This window comes from Puma concolor, chromosome B3 (genome assembly GCF_028749965.1).
Source record: "Puma concolor isolate L17-30 chromosome B3, mPumCon1.1.hap2, whole genome shotgun sequence".
Lineage (NCBI taxonomy): Eukaryota > Metazoa > Chordata > Mammalia > Carnivora > Felidae > Puma > Puma concolor.
This window is the reverse complement of record NC_141672.1, coordinates 13,145,796-13,163,245: the sequence shown is the minus strand read 5'-3', so window position 1 is coordinate 13,163,245 and position 17,450 is coordinate 13,145,796. Positions and strand designations below refer to the sequence as shown.

At 42.9% G+C, this 17,450-nt stretch overlaps 2 protein-coding genes across 9 annotated transcripts in view; both read right to left on the bottom strand.

The window, feature by feature from the left end:
- ATXN3 (ataxin 3) overlaps positions 1 to 4,110 on the bottom strand; it is a 38,232-nt gene extending 34,122 nt beyond the window's left edge. For 6 of the 7 annotated variants that reach the window (XM_086708968.1, XM_086708969.1, XM_086708971.1 and 3 more), the window contains exon 1: positions 4,045 to 4,110. In XM_086708968.1, the coding sequence (XP_086565094.1) occupies positions 4,045 to 4,068 (24 nt within the window). In that variant the 5' untranslated portion in view covers positions 4,069 to 4,110. Of the gene's footprint in view, positions 1 to 3,198; positions 4,011 to 4,044 lie in introns of those variants that run through there. The other variant, XM_086708974.1, reaches the window with a different exon arrangement.
- Positions 4,111 to 10,916: 6,806 nt separating this feature from the next.
- On the bottom strand, positions 10,917 to 17,248 carry NDUFB1 (NADH:ubiquinone oxidoreductase subunit B1). Of its 2 annotated transcripts, none has more exons than XM_086708967.1 (3): positions 17,123 to 17,248; positions 11,961 to 12,105; positions 10,917 to 11,026 (listed from the first exon to the last, which is right to left on the bottom strand). In XM_086708967.1, the coding sequence occupies exons 2-3, from the start codon at positions 12,098 to 12,100 to the stop codon at positions 10,990 to 10,992; spliced, it is 177 nt and encodes a 58-aa protein (XP_086565093.1). In that variant the 5' UTR covers positions 12,101 to 12,105; positions 17,123 to 17,248; the 3' UTR covers positions 10,917 to 10,989. The 2 variants fall into 2 exon arrangements, with proteins under 2 accessions (XP_086565093.1, XP_086565092.1); XM_086708966.1 differs by having other exon boundaries at positions 17,042 to 17,190.
- Between the last annotated feature and the right edge of the window lie 202 nt (positions 17,249 to 17,450).

Here is a 17,450-nt window from a genome sequence, read left to right as displayed (position 1 = left end):
CTGTCAGTACAGAGCCTGATGTGGGGCTCAAACTCATGAACTATGAGATCATGACCTGAGCTGAAACCAAGAGTTGGTCCCTTAAATGACTGAGCCACCCGAGCACCCCATGTTTATTTATTTTTGAGAGAGAGAGAGAGAGCTCATGCAAGCAGGAGAGGGGCAGAGAGAAGGAGACAGAGGTTCCAAAGGGGGCTCCATGCTACCAGCACAGAGAGAGTCTGATGTGGGGCTAGAACTTACCAACCGTCAGATCATGACCTGAGCTGAAGTCAGAGACGCTTAACCGACTGAGCCACCCAGGAGCCCCAAGAACTTCCTACTATGGTCACCAGACACCGGATTTTCTGGGAACAGTCCTAATGCAAATTTTCTGTCTGGCTGTCAGGTTACATGCCTCAGTTTGGTGCTCTCAAACTATGGTCGTCACATTTAATACATATATTGAAATAGTGAAGCCAACTATTTAATAAAAAATTCTCTCTCTAAAAAACTCGCTTTGGGGTGCTTGGGTAGCTCAGTCACTTGGGCAGCTGACTCTTGGTTTTGGCTTGGGTTGTGGGTGGGATTGAGTCCCACACTTGGAAAACTCTCTCTCCCTCTGCCTCAATTCTCCACTCGATCTCCGTAAAATAATTTAAAAACCTAGCTTTGAAGTACAAAAAAATAAGCAATTGATATCAAACTTTGTCTAAGTAAACTGTCACAGGAAATAGCAAGTTCTGTACTTCTAATGTGATTTAATAGAAGAAAACAAATTGTTCAGTCCAAATTTAAAATCACTTTTTAAACAAGGTGAATCAAATTCTACATGAACCCAAAAAAAAATTGTACAAGTGCCCCACCTAATATTATCCATTCCCAGCCCACCAATTTATCCCCACCCACCTCTTCCTCGTGGAGCTTTAAACCAAAGTTGGATAGAAGTTTATATGTGCTATGGTCAAAGTTCAGTAGCATTGAAATGCCATGATTTTAGGCCCAGACTTCTTGTATTGGGATCAGAGGATGAACAATCTGTATGTTCAGCTTTACCGAGGTATTTTACAAAACCACAGAGGGTTTTATAAAATACACTTACACAGAGGGTAAGTGTAACCAAATCATTCTCTCACCGTCCTTAAAGTCTTCAGGACCAACCGGCAACGAGTTCAAATTCCCACAGACACTACTGATTACAGCGGAAACCAGGCATAAACCTTCAGGTGCACTCAGGGTCGGCCTAAAGTGCCCACACAATCAACCTATGACTACTTCTTCATCTCATCTCAGTGACGCTAAGCTCTCACCCCCTATGGCGAGGTCCAGCACACACAAGTATCTGAGTAACAACAATGGCCGGCACTTCCCTAGTACATGTGCCAGGAAGCATTCCAAGTGTTTATAACTGAGGTAGACACTTCATTATCCTCACACCACAGAGGAGGAAACTGGAGCACAGAGAGATAATGAGTAACTTGCTCAGGATCGTATGGATTGTAAATAGCAGAGCCGGGATTCAAACTCAGGCAGAAGTGAGGTCTGTGCTATTATTACTTCCTCGAGCCACTCATTTGGAATTGGGTTTTCCCTAGACCTCCACTGTCCTCAAGACGGCTAGAAACCAACAATCACAAAAAGGCCAAATGAATAGCATCAAGTCAAAGCTCAGCATCTTCCGGCATTTTCATTAATTTTAAACACAATCCCAACAAGTGTGGCTACACTCTCAATTTACATTAAAAGTACCAATTTGGATGGCACTGTGCCCACACCAAGAGCAGTTAGCAATAGAAATGGTAACAGAAATGACAGAAAGCAGACATCAGAACTAAAACAAACACCAAAACACCGGGCAGTTAGTGGCCATTTAGTACGAGGGTTTGTTAGGGCTTGGCAAACTCTAGCCAATAGGCCAAATACAACCTGCTCCTGTGGCTAAGAGTGGCTTTTATGATTTGAGATGGTTGGGTAACACACCCACACACAAACAAGAACATGTGAGAGGCAGTATGTGACCTGCAAAGCCTAAAATACTTACAGAAAAATGATTTCTTTTAGATAACTACCACCATACACATCTTAGAAGCTCAAGAAACTCTCTTAATTCACTTAAATATTTATTGAGCAACTATGTGCTAGGCACCATCTTAGGCACTGGGGATATACCACAGAACAACTGTTAAGTTTACATCCTAACTTAAAGGGCACTCAAGGTGGCGCCACTGTGAAAAAGGGGAAACCAACATTCCCAGAGGAAGCAGTTGCAAGGCAGGCATCTCTATATACACAGCTTCCTTAAGGCCAACGCTGGTGCTCTGACAAAGGTCATATGTATGCGGCAGACGGGGAAAGGAGGGTGCTGAAAAACGGCATATTAAGCTCAAACATTCCCAGAATGGACTGTGTATGAGATTCACGACGGGCCCTGTGGTTATAGGTATTTTCCATACTCTTGAAATATGCCTAAAAAACTTCAAAAGCCCTCATCTGTTAAGTACATATAAGTTGATAAGGATAAATGTATTCTGTAAGTACCTTTAAGCCTACACAGATGTTGATAATCGAGAGTGACTTCTTTCAGGAAAAGTAGACCTTTATGAGGCTAGCACCCAGCTACTAAACCACCCAGGTTTAGTAGTTACCTTCACTGAAATCTATCCCAACAGTGCCAATGGCTGTCAATCAATATCTGTAAAAATATGTAACTCTCAAGAGGTGGTGTGGAAAAAGTTTAAAGTCTTCCATTTGAAACATCTGGTCCTATACCAAAGCTTTTGAAAATTAGGAATAAAAATATGTATATGGAGGGTTCTCTTCATTCAATCTCCTTAGCCAGGCAACTAAATTTCTCTTGTCCAAGATTCATCAATCACGTCAATCAAGTCAAAAGATTAGTGGTAACTATAGGAGTCCTTCCTCCGCCCCCCCCCCCCAACATAAAAACTGGTCTACTCCAGTGCCAAAACGTTCTAAAATGTTTTCTATAAAGAAAAGCATTCCATTGAACAACTTGTTTAGATCCATCCTGTGTCTCTTTTGTCTTTGGTGGCTTTGTGTGAATGGATAAATGATCGTTTACAAGTATTTAACAAAACCAAACCCTGCTGCTCCTACTAAACAAAAGCCTTCCCGACAATCCTTTCCAAACACGAAACTATTATGAAACAATGTATCTATCATGTGCCAAAGTTGTCCTGGGGAAGGTTTCACTCACACCCAAATAGCTTGTTTCTCCACATGCCACCAATCGTATCTTCAAGTGCGTGGTCGTTAAAGAATAAAAGCAAAACAGGCTAGGTGAACGACAACAAAATTATTCCAGTCTAGTCCTGATAACTAATAAGGAAGCTGGCCTCCTGATCCGGAAAGATGCAACTACCAAAAGAAACGAAACCTAGACATCCCGTAACAAAAACTCCTGTGACGACTTCCCTGTTCAGGGGCGCTCAGGATTTCCTACCTCACTTCCCCAAGTGTCAGGCCCTACGTGGGACGAGCCAAGGTCCCCGCCCTAGGGAGGCTCAGGGACCCGGTGCAGGAGGACAAGAACACAACCCCGGAGATCTAAGTGTATGGGAGGTTCCAATATAGAACAGAGGAGCCCAGAGGAGGAAAAGTTAATTCTGCCAGAAGTGGGACTGAGGGAGTGGGGTGGAGTTGGGGAGGGTCGAGGGGAGGGTCCAAGAGGTGACTAACTAGAACCTAGAGAGACTGGGGGAGAAGGGAATGGAGAGTGAAGCCCACGGAAAGTGGAAGGGAAGCGCGGAAGCTAACCCATTCGGTGCCACCGCACTCCCGTGCCCCCATGGTGTCCCCGGCCCTGCCCTCACTCCCTCCCAGCTGCCCGGGCGTCCCGAGCCCCGGACACCTCGGGCACCGGCCTCTTTGGCAGAGGGTGCGGTGGGGGCGTCGGTGAAGCTGCCCTCCCTACGAAGTTCCCCCGCCCGGCGAGGCTGGGATGGGGGCGCTCGGGCCCCCGCCAGCTCTGCGGGAGGAGGCTGTACCGCGCCCTACCGCAGCCACGGCACAACAGACAGCTCCCCACCGAACGCGGACACTCACTTTCTCGTGGAAGATGGACTCCATGTTTATTTGTGTGGAGCCAACGGCCCCCGCGCCGAACCACCCCCCTCCAGCCCCGCCCCTCGGCCCCACCCCTCCGCCCACCCTGCCCCGCCCCGCCTCGAGCCGCCCCTGCCCACGTGCCTCTCACAGACCAATCATCTCCGAGGAAGTGAGTCACGTGGAGCGAAGAGCTAGTGAACGCCGGGGCGGTAAATGCGAGGGCACGTGACCTGTGTAGCGCGTCCTGCGATCTCCCTTTATCTGGCCAGCTTGGGGGGGTGGGGGTGTTGCAGCGCCACCTAGGGTCTGGAGGATCTCCGCTTCCCACCCATTGCTATGGATTTGTAGGCTATTAGGGGTCTGGACAAGGAACACCTGGGTTCTATGTTCTTTTATGTTTTCCACTTTGTATTTTATGCTTATCATATTTGCATTTAATTATTTCATATCTTTCTCGTCCTCCCCCACTGAAAGCCGGATTAAGAAAAAGACATCATTGCATCCCCCAACACCTAGCACTTGTGTAAAAATGTAGTTAATACTTATACAGAGCTTACTGTAGGGTAGGCATTATTCTTCTTAAACTACTTTTGCATATATTAACGAATTTAATACAACCTTTGATGTAGGTGTTGTTATGATCCCTATTTTACCTATGAGGACACTGATGCACAGGGAGATTAAGAAAAGAAGGGTGAACAAAGTCAACTGGTAAGTTGCTGCGCTGGGGTCCAAATCCATACACCTTGTTATTAGTGTCTGTGTTCTGGCCCTGAAGAGGAAGCATGAGTTGGAGGAACTGAAAAATCCAGTAAAATGGGGGGAAGGTATTTGAGGCATCTGAAGGAGTAGGGAAGAAGCAGATTTTGCACCTTGAAATTAAGAAAGGTATGCTTTAAAAAAATTTTTTTAACGTTTATTTTTGAGAGAGAGAGTGGGCGAGGGGCAGAGAGAGGGGGACAGAGGATCTGAAGCCGACTCCGTACTGACAACAGAGAACCCAATGTGGGCCACCCAGGTGCTCCCAGGAAGGTATGCCTTTTTTTTTTTTTTTTTAATTTTTTTTTCAACGTTTATTTATTTTTGGGACAGAGAGAGACAGAGCATGAACGGGGGAGGGGCAGAGAGAGAGGGAGACACAGAATCGGAAACAGGCTCCAGGCTCTGAGCCATCAGCCCAGAGCCCTACGCGGGGCTCAAACTCACGGACCGTGAGATCGTGACCTGGCTGAAGTCAGACGCCCAACCGACTGCGCCACCCAGGCGCCCCATGGAAGGTATGCCTTTTAAAGGCAGTTAGGGAGTTATATACAGTTTTTAAAGGAGAAGAGACATGCTCAGATTTGCATTTTATAAAGATCACTAGCTACAGAAAAGAGCTGACGCTGTCGAGGGAGTCTTAGGAGAGCTGATGGTGTTTGGACTAGAGTATTGACCTGCAGTCGAGAGGAGACTGTTTTGAGATAATGAGGAATCGTGGAGACTCAACAGAACTTGGTGACTGTGGGAAGTGAGGGACATAGAAACATTAGGGATGATGTCTGGGTTTCTGCCCTAGGCAGCCACTGTGGCAGGAGCAGGAGGAAGGGCAAATTTTGGGAAAGAGAAGATAGAGGTTACCTCTTAGAGATGTTGAATTTGACAAACCTATGATCCATGAGAAAAGTAATGGGTGGGCACATAGATGATAGATAGATAGATAGATAGATAGATAGATAGATAAATAAATAGATAGAGGCACCTGGGTGGCTCCGTTGGTTGAGCTCAGGTCATGATCTTGTTGGAACCCCACTTTGGGCTTGCTGATGTCAGCCTGTAAGTGCAGAACCTGCTTTGGATCCTCTGTCCCCTCTCTCTGCTCCTCCCCCGCTTGCACTCTTCCAATAAATAAGTATTTTTTAAAAGATAGATAGTCTGGAGTTCAGGGGTTTGGTTTTGCTATAGAGCAGGGAGTTATTCACAGGAGTGAATAAAATCATCTAGGAGAAAAGGAAGAGCTCGAGAAGAGGATCTAAAGCAGAATCTTGAGGGTAGAGAAGGATTGGTGGAAGAGAAGGGAGGAAAAAGCGGGGGAGTGTAAAGTTATCAAAGCCCTGAGAAGGGAACGTTTCAAGGAGCAGTCAGTATCAGTTGCTGCCAAGAGGTCCAGCAACATCAGGACTTAGCAAGATTCCACTAAATTGTGTTGCTATGGAGACTATTGTTGACTTTGGTGAGTGCAGGTTCAGAGGAACACAAGGGGCAGCAGGAGGTAAGGAAATGGAGAGTCCAGTGAGGACCGGGTGCTCTGGGATAGGATTTAGTTACCATTTATCAGATGATGCTGTGTGCACAGTCCACAATCCCATATTGGGGAAACAGTCCATGCATGTTCTTAAGGAACTGTGGACTGACTGGGGAAACAAATCATGATCTCACGAAGTGAAAAAATATGCAAACCACTTTTTTTCCTGATTTTTTTAAAAGAAAGTTTGTGTCTATGTACAGAAACATGTGTTTACTTTTTTGCTTATATACATTACAAATCTCTGGAAGACTATATAGGAGACACAGAGGTTACCTACATGTTTGAGATGGGAAGGGAACTAGGCAATAGGCAGGGGTGGGAGGGAGACTTTTCACAGTATACAATTTTATTCTTGATTTTTGAACTATATTGTATTACTTATTCAGAAAAAAAATGTGATTATATTCATTTTATATGGCTACCGCAGCAAATCATCACAAACTTGGTGGCTAAAAACAGAAATGTATTCTCTTGTTGTTCTTGAGGCCAGATGTCTGAAACAAAGGTGTCAGCAGGCCCATGCTCCAAAGCCACAGGGAGAAATCCTTCCTTCTTCCAGCTTCTAAAGGCTCCTAGCATTATTAATTAGTTGGCTTGCGGTTGCAGAATTCCAACCTTGGCTTTGGTCTTTACGTGGCCATCTTCCTTCTGTGTGTCTCTGTCCTCTCATAAGATACCAATGGTTGGATTTAGGTCTTACCTTAATTCACGCTGCAATCTTTAACTAATTTCATTGGCAAAGAACCTACTTCCAAACAAGGTCTTTGGTTCTGGGTGGACTTGAGTTTTGGAAGGACATGCTTTAACTCTCTCTAGTGAGTAACTGCTTACTAGGATGAACAATATGCTGAAGGACTCATTGTTTCGTTCCCTCTTAAATCCTCCCGGCAATATTCAGTGATGTTGAATTAATACTAATCATTTCATTAGGGCTTCCCCACCTGTTGAGCATGTGATTAATAGGGAACATTGTAAAGTGAAAAGACTGATGCCTGGGAGTCAGAATGAAAGTTCTGGTTTTGGCTTTGCCATTGAAACAGTGTATGATCTGCATATTAAATGTGTTGCATTTCCTATTCTTATAATTCCACTTGTTATTCAGCACATCCTAAACTTTTAACTTTGTAAGATAACTCATATCATCCTTCAAAACTCAATGACTATACCCTATAGAAAATGTTCCCTGCTTTCCACTGAATTTAGAAGTCCCTCTCCCCCTTCTGAGCTCCTGTATGTGCCTCTATCATACATAGTCACTTTTACACAGTATCATAATAGTTGGTTTAACCATACATCTTCCCCAACATCCTATAAATGTCATGATGGCAGGGCCCATGTCTTATGACCATTTGGTAGTTGATGTCTTTCAAATGAATTAATGAAGCCAAGTGTCTGGGAATGATTCGTGATCCCCTAACTCTTCCCCCTCACTCCTTGCATTGGTCAGTCCTCAAATGTTGTGTATTCACCGTCTCCCCTCTTTCTTCATTGCTCCTGGTAGTTCAAGCCCTCTTGGTCTGTTGTGTAGCCAGCCTGGTTTGAGGATTTCTGAATTGGTCTTCTAATTCCAGTCTCAATATGTAAGATTCATAGTACTGTCAATGATCTCTCAAACATGCAAATCTCATCAGTTTTTCTTCCTTTTAACAAATGGAATACTACTATGTGTCAGGCACTAGGACCGTAACCGTGAAACAAACAGTCCCATCTTCATGCAGCTTATATTGGGAGGGATCTTTAAATACTAATTACACAAATCTTACTCTAAAATCCTTCAGTGGCTTCCCATTGCTGGCTTATAAAGCACTTAGTGACCTGGACCAACTACCTGTCCAGCTGTATCTCCCAGAATTCCCCCTGCTCATCACACTAGCTGCTACCCTCGACTTCCAGAGTCTTCTAATGAAGTCCTTTGTGCCACTATACCTTGCACATGCCTATAGGAATGCACTCATTACGCCATACTGGACCTATTACTTTATATGCTACTGAACTATTAGCTTTTGAGGGGCAGAGAAGTCTTAGTCTTTGTATCAAGGGTTGGTACAGAGCAGTGAATAAATGCATGAATTCTTTTTGACTGATTGGCACAGGAAAGTATTACGATAATTCAGTGGGAGAGAGAAGTTACTGAGCTAATCAGGAGAGTTGCTGGTGAGACAGCAGACCAAACAGACCCACTACTAGTAGACTTCTTATGCCACCTTGGGCCACTCAGATTTTCTCTAATCTACTTCATTGGAGTTTTATGTCAACAAGTGAGATTGCACAGATATTTCTTTCTTCTTGAACACCGTATATTCTAAATTTAATCTGGTGTTCATTTTGTTGTTACTGAAGACCAAATAGCTTAACGGAATTTTAACCATTTCACATTTTAAAATTGAAGGTGTGTCAGATTCAGTGTCCAGAGTCCTGACAAGAATCATTGATAATTAGGGAGTATCATTTCATTGTAATATTACTTCTCCTAAATCCAGTATTATCTAAAACAAAATGTTTTCTGAGAAGAGGTAGTTGAATACAACAGATGACATGTATACATCCATGGAACCATCCGAAGCAAAGTTTCCTCAAAGTTTCCTTGTGCCCCCTTGTAATTCATATTATTTTTTTTTAACGTTTATTTTTTGAGAGAGATGGAGAGAGCAGGGCAAGGGCAGAGAGAGAGGAGACAGAGAATCCCAAGCAGGCTTCATATCATCAGCACAGGGCCCGACACACAGGGCTTGAACTCACGAATTGTGAGATCATGACCTGAGCCAAAACCAAGAGTCAGACACTCAATGGACCAAGCCACTCAGGTGCTGTCCCTCCCTGGTCATTCTTACCTCTAACCCTTTTCTGGACTTTGTGCCTCCAGGCAATCAGTGATCTGCTTTGTTACTATAGTTTACAGTTTCTAACATTTCATATAAGTGGAACCGTAAAGCGTATGCTTTTTGTCTGGCTTCTTTCATCCTGGATAATTCATTTGAAATTCATTAATGTTGAAGCATTAGATCATTCCTTTTTAAAAATTATTTATTTATTAATGTTTATTTACCTTAGAGCATGAGTGGGGGAGGGTGGGGGGGAGGGAGTGGGGCAGAGGCAGAGAGGGAGACACAGAATCTGAGGCAGGCTCCAGGGTCTGAGCTGTCAGTACAGAGCCCAACATGGGGCTTGAACTCATGAGCCGTGAGTTCAGGACCTGAGCCAAAGTCAGTGGCCCAACCAACTTAAGCCACCCAGGCACTCTAGATCATTCCTTTTTTTAATGCCAAGTAGTATTCCATTGTATGGGTTTAACACAGCGTATTGACTTGATTGACATTTGGGTTATCTTTAATATTGGATTATGCATATTCATGGAAGTCTTTGTGTGAAAGGAGGCTCTCCTTTATGGATGAGTATCTCAGAGCGGAATGGCTGGGGCATATGATAGGTGTTTTTCTCATTTGAAACCACACAACTGATTTCCAAAGTGCTACAACTGGCAACTCCAGGTTACGCTCCTGCCAGCAGTGTGAGGTCCAGTTCCTTGCCAACACTGGTAAATACATCAATCTTTTAACTTGAACCATTCAAATAGGTGTGTCACGGAACCATTGTGGCTTAAATTTGCATTTCCCTAATGACTGCTGATGTTGGGAGTCTTTTCATGTACTTTATTTGCCATCCTCTTATCTTTTTTGGTAAAGTGTCTATTAAAATCTTTTGCTCATTTAAAAAAATTGGTCTCAAAAAAAAAAAAAATTAAAAAAAAAAAAAAGAAAAGAAAAGGGGCGCTTGGGTGGCGCAGTCGGTTAAGCGTCCGACTTCAGCCAGGTCACGATCTTGCGGTCCGTGAGTTCGAGCCCCGCATCAGGCTCTGGGCTGATGGCTCAGAGCCTGGAGCCTGTTTCCGATTCTGTGTCTCCCTCTCTCTCTGCCCCCCCCCCCGCCCCCCGGTTCATGCTCTGTCTCTCTCTGTCCTAAAAATAAATAAACGTTGAAAAAAAAAATTAAAAAAAATAAAAAATAAAAAAATTGGTCTGGGAGTGTCTGGCTGGCTCAGTTAGTGGGGCGTGCAACTCTTGATCTGGGGGTCGTTGAGTTTGAGCTTCACACTGGGTGTAGAGATTACTTAAAAAAATAAGTGAATTGTTTTAAAAAACTGGGTTGTCTTATTAAGGTAGAAGGGTTCTTTACATATTCTAGATAATAAGTTGTTGTACATTACGTTTCTCCCAATTTATGGCTGCATTTTCATTTTTGGAACAGTATTTTTTGAAGAGCAAAAGTTTTAAAAACTAGTTCATGCTTTATGTGTTGTATTTAAGAAGTCTTTGCCAAACTCAAGGTCACCAAAATTTTCAGCTAGTGTCATCCTTCTAAAGCACATAATTTGAAAACATTTTTCTGAAAAATACCTGAGGAAAAAATTGCTATGCGTTTTAATAGTGCTATGGTCTAAAATGGGGAAAAGAAAATGAAATGCTGACTGTAAATTTAACATCAATGTGCATAATCAAGCGGTCAATAATTATTTTTAAGCTATGTGTGCCTATTACTTGAAATGTGGAAGATTACTCCAACATAAAAAGAATCACACTTTAAATTAAATAATGAATGTGTTTTTATTTCTCTCCCAATTTTTAAAATGTGAACATTGTGTATTTCAGTCACAGCCTTTACTTCCAGGTGACTTCTTCATTGGGTCTCAATTCCCTGTGTGGAAATTAGGAAGGAAAGGAAAAGGTATAAATTAAACTTTCATGGGGGAGAAAAAGAAGAGTATGAGTTCAATATTTTATATTCTATTAAATTGACCCATTAAAGTTTTTATGTAGACTCAACAGAGCCATTCTGTTCTCTCATGATTTTAAACTTTTACCAGCCCTTCAATTTCATTTTTCTAGATTTAGGAACCGTAATTTTTTAGTCTGTATGAAAGCTTTTATCCTCTGTTCACTTGAGGTTTTCTAAACCCTTTCTAATTCATGTATGTGATCGTTCTTGAAATCCCTAACCATAGACCCCCTCTACATAGGGACTGTGAATGCTGCTCAAGCCTCTGGTCCCCGGAGCTTCTTCCCACCTAGGTGACACCCAGTGGCAGGCACCCTGCCTTGCTAACTACCTCTCTGCTGCCAAAAAAGCCATCTCCAGAGACACAACGGGATCAGGCAGCAGTCAGCTGCCTTCTGATCACTTGGCCACCGTGTCTAGAGCTCTCCAGCAGTGTTGCTGCAAACACAGCACTGAGCCACTATTGGTATCATATATTTCAGCTACATTCTGGTTTATGTAAAATGCTGTCTGATAATGTATGTGAAAGCCACATTAAAGTAGGCTTTGGTGAGCTAGTTTAAAACTTCGTTTCTATATTACAAATGTACCCTGAATGCCAAAAAAAAAAAAAAAAAAAAATTCAAACATCGGAAATACCCTGTTCATAAACTGAAGATCTGTTATTCGAAAGGTAATCACTCAGTTTTATCCAAAGATTAAACGACAAATAATACTACAAAATGATAGCATTTGAATAGAAGTTCTTGGGGGAAAATTTACCCTTTCTGCTTATTTTTGGCACACATGGTATTAAAAAGAGTATTACCAAAAGCTGGCCAATTGTTGGTTTAAAACAAACGTACAAACTAACCTTTTAAACAACAAACTCTTGTTCCGGAAGGCAGTTAGCTTTTCATCGTTCTTTTTGTCTAGATAACATCCAAGGACAAATCCCACAGGCACAAGTATATGTACCCAGTGGTCACGAACAATCTGAATTACGTTCATCATGAATGCTAAAAAAAAAAACCAAACAACAACAAAAAAGAAGAATGAGCAGAAATATAACTGCCTTTGAAATATGTTGAAAAATTGCATTTTGGGGCACATGGGTGGCTCAGCCGGTTAAGCTTCTGACTCCATTTCAGCTCAGGTCATGATCTCACTGTTGGTGTGGTCGAGCCCCACTTTGGGCTCTGTGCGGACAGCTCAGGGCCTGCTTGCATCCCCTCTCTCCCTCTCTCTCTGCCCCTCTCCCACTCGTGCACACACCCTCTGTCTCTCTCCCAAAATAAATACATTAAAAAAAATGTTTTTAATTGCATCTGAAACAGAGAGCTAATCCTGAATTTAGTAAATGTTAAAAGCATAATAAGCCTCTTCAAATTTGCTCAGCATCAGAATGCAGTATACAACTTAAAATCTACTCGACGATTATATAGGTAACAATGGTTAATATAAAAATTGCATCGCACTATGCGGTGCCTGGGTGGTTCAGTCGGTTAAAGGTCCGACTTCGGCTCAGGTCATAATCTCACAGTTCATGAATTCAAGTCCTGAGTCGGGGTGTGTGGGGACAACTCAGAGCCTGGAACCTGCTTCGGAGTCTCTGTCTCCCTCTCTCTTTCTACCCCTTGCCCGCTCACACTCTGTCTCTCTCTCAAAAATAAATAAACTTAAAAAAAAAAAAAGTTTAAAAATTGCATTGCACTAAAATCAACTTATTAACTTTTTTTCTAGTTCCACTAGTGATCTGATATGGTACAGTGCAGAGAAATGGAGAGTATAAAAAATTCCACCTGTAAAAGCGGAGGAGTATTTGCATCCTCCTACTGTTAACTTAAAACTTTTACACATGTGTAAAATCTTTTTAAGACCAAAAAAAAAAATCTTTTAGGACCTCTTACAATACTAAAATATAATTATACTATTATGCCAAAAACCAAATTCTTTAAATAAAGCTATAAATATTGAAGACTAATTTTTGACTTAGCAGTAATTGTGACTCGGATAAACCCCATTAGCTGTGATACTGCTACAGCACAAAGCTGAAACTAATTTTTGAAAGTAAATGAAGATATGGGAGAAATTAAAAAAAATAACCACATTCAACAATGCCATGCTAGGGTCAGCTGGGTGGCTCAGCTGGTTGTGTGTCCAACTGCGGCTTGGATCATAATCTTGCCGTTCCTAAATTTGAGCCCTGCATCGGGCTCTATGCGGACAGCTCAGAGCCTGGAGCCTGCTTTGGATTCTGTCTCCCTCTGTCTCTGCCGCTCCCCCACTCTCTCTAAAATGAATAAACATTAAAAAAAATGTCATGGTAGATCTCAATATCAATCAGTGATTTTATAAAAGATATGGGCAGGAGGGAATTTACTTTCAGAGAACGACTACTAGGTACCGGAGCCATCATATAGTCTTATATGTAACATGAAATAACTATTATTATCCTAATTTTACAGATTAGAAAACACCTTAACCTAAAATTGAGTACAGAGCTGGAATTCAAACTCAGGTTTGCTCCAAAGCTCTGTATTCTATTAGATCACAATGCCTCTCTTCCTGAATTGATATTCCTGATCTCTTCCTGACCTGACATTCATGGCACTTAAGGAATTTTAAGTTCTAAGAGTTCCTAAAAGGTAGAAGAGGAAGAATAGAACTAGAAGCTACCAAATGGAAAATTAATTTGCATTAATTCCATAAAAACATAGTTGCATTGTCAGTTTTCTGTAAAAATGTGTACCTAAAGATGAACTCAAAATACATCTGCCTATATATGAATCTAAAATGAATAAATAATATACAATGGCTGAGAAGGCATAGGACAATACCCTAGTAAGAGAACACGTTACTGCCAACAAAAGTGCTTAGCACGAAACTGCTAGGATTAGGTAGACTGGATCCTGCCTCTCCTCCTAGGACACCGTTTCTCATACTTACACATTCTACTACTATATTTCTCAAACTTAATCACTATCTAAAGGCACTGGGCTAGAAAATGGCCATGAAGTAAAAAGCTGCACAATTACTATATACTCTATTTAATAAGGTGTAATATTACATATAGCAGGTTCCAGTCTGAATATCACCAATCTGGAAAATTATGTAAAGTAAATGAGGTATTTAAAATATATACAGTTCAGGCATTAAAGTTTTAGTCTATTGTCTACAGCTGTTATTCTCAAACTTGCCTGCACATCAAAAGCACCTGGGGAGCCCTGGGACTCCTGGGTGGTTCAGTCAGTTAAGTGTCCGACTTTGGTTCCAATCATGATCTCATGGTTTTTGGGTTCGAGCCCTGCGTCAGGGTCTGTGCTGACAGCTCGGAGCCTGGAGCCTGCTTCGGATTCTGTGTCTCCCTCTCTCTCTCTCTCTCTGCCTCTCCCCAGCTCATGCTCTCTCAAAAATAAACAAATATTAAAAAAAAAAAATTAAAAAGCACCTGGGAGTCTTTATCAAAAATAGAGACTCCTTGGTCCTCCTTCTGGATGGGGTTGGAAAAACCTGTAACTCAAAGAATTGATTTAGTTAGCTAATTTGATGCAAATAGTTCTTGGGTAACCTCATCTTATTTTCTAGAAGATGGTGGCTCTCTTAGCATTGTGCCTTAAGTAACATTATTTGCATTTAGATACAAAGCACTTTTTGTGAATCTGACCAAGTGCCCACCAAATTATAGCCCCTTGTTTTATAAACTTGAGCCAATCAAATATGGGAATAATACATGCCTTAATCAAACAATGTAACTTTGAAAGCAGGAAAATGCAGAATACTAGACAAGATAGGCCTCTGTAGAAATCAAGCTCTCATGTATTGTCACCTGTTGCTACAGATTCCTCAAATTTCTTAATAGGGGCCAAGCCTAACAGCACAGCAGTCAGATAGTGTTTGCATTTAAATTTTTTTTTTAATGTTTATTTTATTTTTGAGACAGAGAGAGACAGAGCATGAGTGGGCGAGGGGCATAGAGAGGGAGACACAGCATCTGAAGCAGGCTCCAGGCTCTGAGCTGTCAGCACAGAGCCCAACTGGGGCTCAAACTCGTCAACCGCGAGATCATGACCTGCGTTGAAGTCAGACACTCAACCCACTGAGCCACCCAGGCACCCCGAGATAGTGTTTGCATTTTAAAAAATGCCTGATGACTCAGTCCGAGACTGTTTTAAATAAGCCCATGGCCACCCGTGGGCTATAAGCCATTATTGTTGGCATTCTTCCAACAGGGCAAGTAGGTATTTTGTCTGGCTCTACTCTGAGAATCTGAGAAGATTCTGAGACAAGCCTCTGAGGCCCTGGCTCCATATAGGCTCTCACATATATTCCACAGGTGAAGAATGGTCGATGGAAGGATTCTATGTTCAAAATACAGAACTGGGTCCAGCCACCATGATTCTATTGCTAGGAGGTAAATGACAAATTTAGTCCCACAGGCATTTCATATTACACTTGTATCATCTATCTAGTGGACTTTGGGAGCAGCGGCACTGAACATAATTTGTCCTCTGTATTTCACTGTGAGTGGATGACCAGGGAGGACAAAGATTTATGGACCTAAGAGTGAGCTAGAATGATTCCCGGAAGAATGGCTAGAAGGTGGAGTATAGACAGGCTCTGGTCATGGGCCGAAGACCACAGAGGGCTTTCATTGATGGACAAACAGCAGCGAGGTCCTGGGACAGACTCCAATGAAACAAGCCCAGGTTTGGATGAAGAGGGACATCCACATGGGTGACCAAGAGAACACTGCACTTAGTACTGTCTTCTTTCCACGGAAGACTCATGAAAAATTCTGCTTTTACTTTAGAACTGGGACTTGCTATGGTATTCCTAAGAAAAACGAATTGTTTTTTCTCTTACAGACTCAAGGAATCATTAACTTATCACCTGTCCTCTGTTACCAATGTTCCAAATTTTTTGCCCTACCTCTAGAAAGAGCAGACTCACATAGCACTATCAGGTACGGTTCTTACTGCTTTTCACCATCACTAACCTCATGTAATCTTCACAACACTATGCGTGTCTGCACTAATGTCCCCGATGTAGGAGGCACATTTTTTTCATGAGGAAATCCAGGGACAATCAACTTGCATAATGTGACAAATGCAGTTAAGTGGTAGAGCTGGGATTAATACTCAGGCAGGGTGGCTGCTTGGTTCAAGCTACTTGTGCTTTATTGTCCGTTAAGGTAACTCTAGAGGTAAACATTTAGACCGACCTCACTCAGGATTATCTTATTTTTCTTAACATTACTTTTTCTTCAACCCAGTTTTTCTCGCGTAACTTCTAAAAAGAAAACTGAATCTGGTATGCATTTTTGTAAGCCAATTTACGTTGTAAAAACATAAATGAATAGATATTTCAAAAATGAAATCCTAATCTCTAATAGGTCCCCACAGCACTTTAGATCGACATTTTTTTGAACCATATATATGATCGATGAAAAGCAGTGCGGGATGCGTGGAGAAACTGAACTGCTTGAGATCTGGAAACGTCTTAATGACATATCCACCCTGGAAACCAAGCACAAATGCAGTATTACATTTTTTAAGTGATGTGTGTGTGTGTGTGTACGCGAGCGCAATGGCCGGCTCAAGAAGGTTTGCGATTTGGAAGAGAACGAGGTTTCCAATCTAGAGCAACGAGGAGACAGAACGCTGAAACCTGGACGAATATGTGATGCTGGCAGAGAAGCAGCGGCTTCCCTCCTTGAGCCTGGAGTGCGACCCCGGCCTGTAACCTCTGCGGCCCGGCCAAGGGCGGTCACCGGGTTATCCCTTAAAGACGTTTTCCAATAATGACAGCCTCCCACTACCCTTTCCAAAAGCCGCCAGGCGCAAAACGGAAGCCCAGCCGTCCCCGGGAAGAAACCCCGATTTCCCTTCCCCGTCTCCACAGCTCGCAAGCCCCGAGCCACCCCCCCCCCCCCCCCCCCCCGCCTACACGTACCGCCGCCGAAGGCTTTCCTAGAGGTGGACCTTCCCTGCCTACACAACGGGGCGCCTCGGCGCTCCTGGACCCGGGACCCACCTGCGGCCTTGGTGCCAAAAAGGACCCCACGACCCAGGGCAGAGGCGAGCCCAGCCACCGGCGCCGGCGGAAGCTGCGGCCTTGGGACCTGCCATTCGCCACGCCCGCTCGAAGAGAGGGGTGGCGGTGGGAAACCAAACCCCTTCTTCCTTTTCATGTTTGACTCTTCTCGTATTTATTTTAGCTTTTCACACATTATAAATTTTCTACAACTACACCTTCGGTGCAAGATGACGGGACTTGTTGGGGTAAAGCGCCATCTCCTTCCCACAGCTTCGTCTCTACCCCTCTAAGATGGTATTGCCCTGGGCCTTCCCCGCCTCAGCGG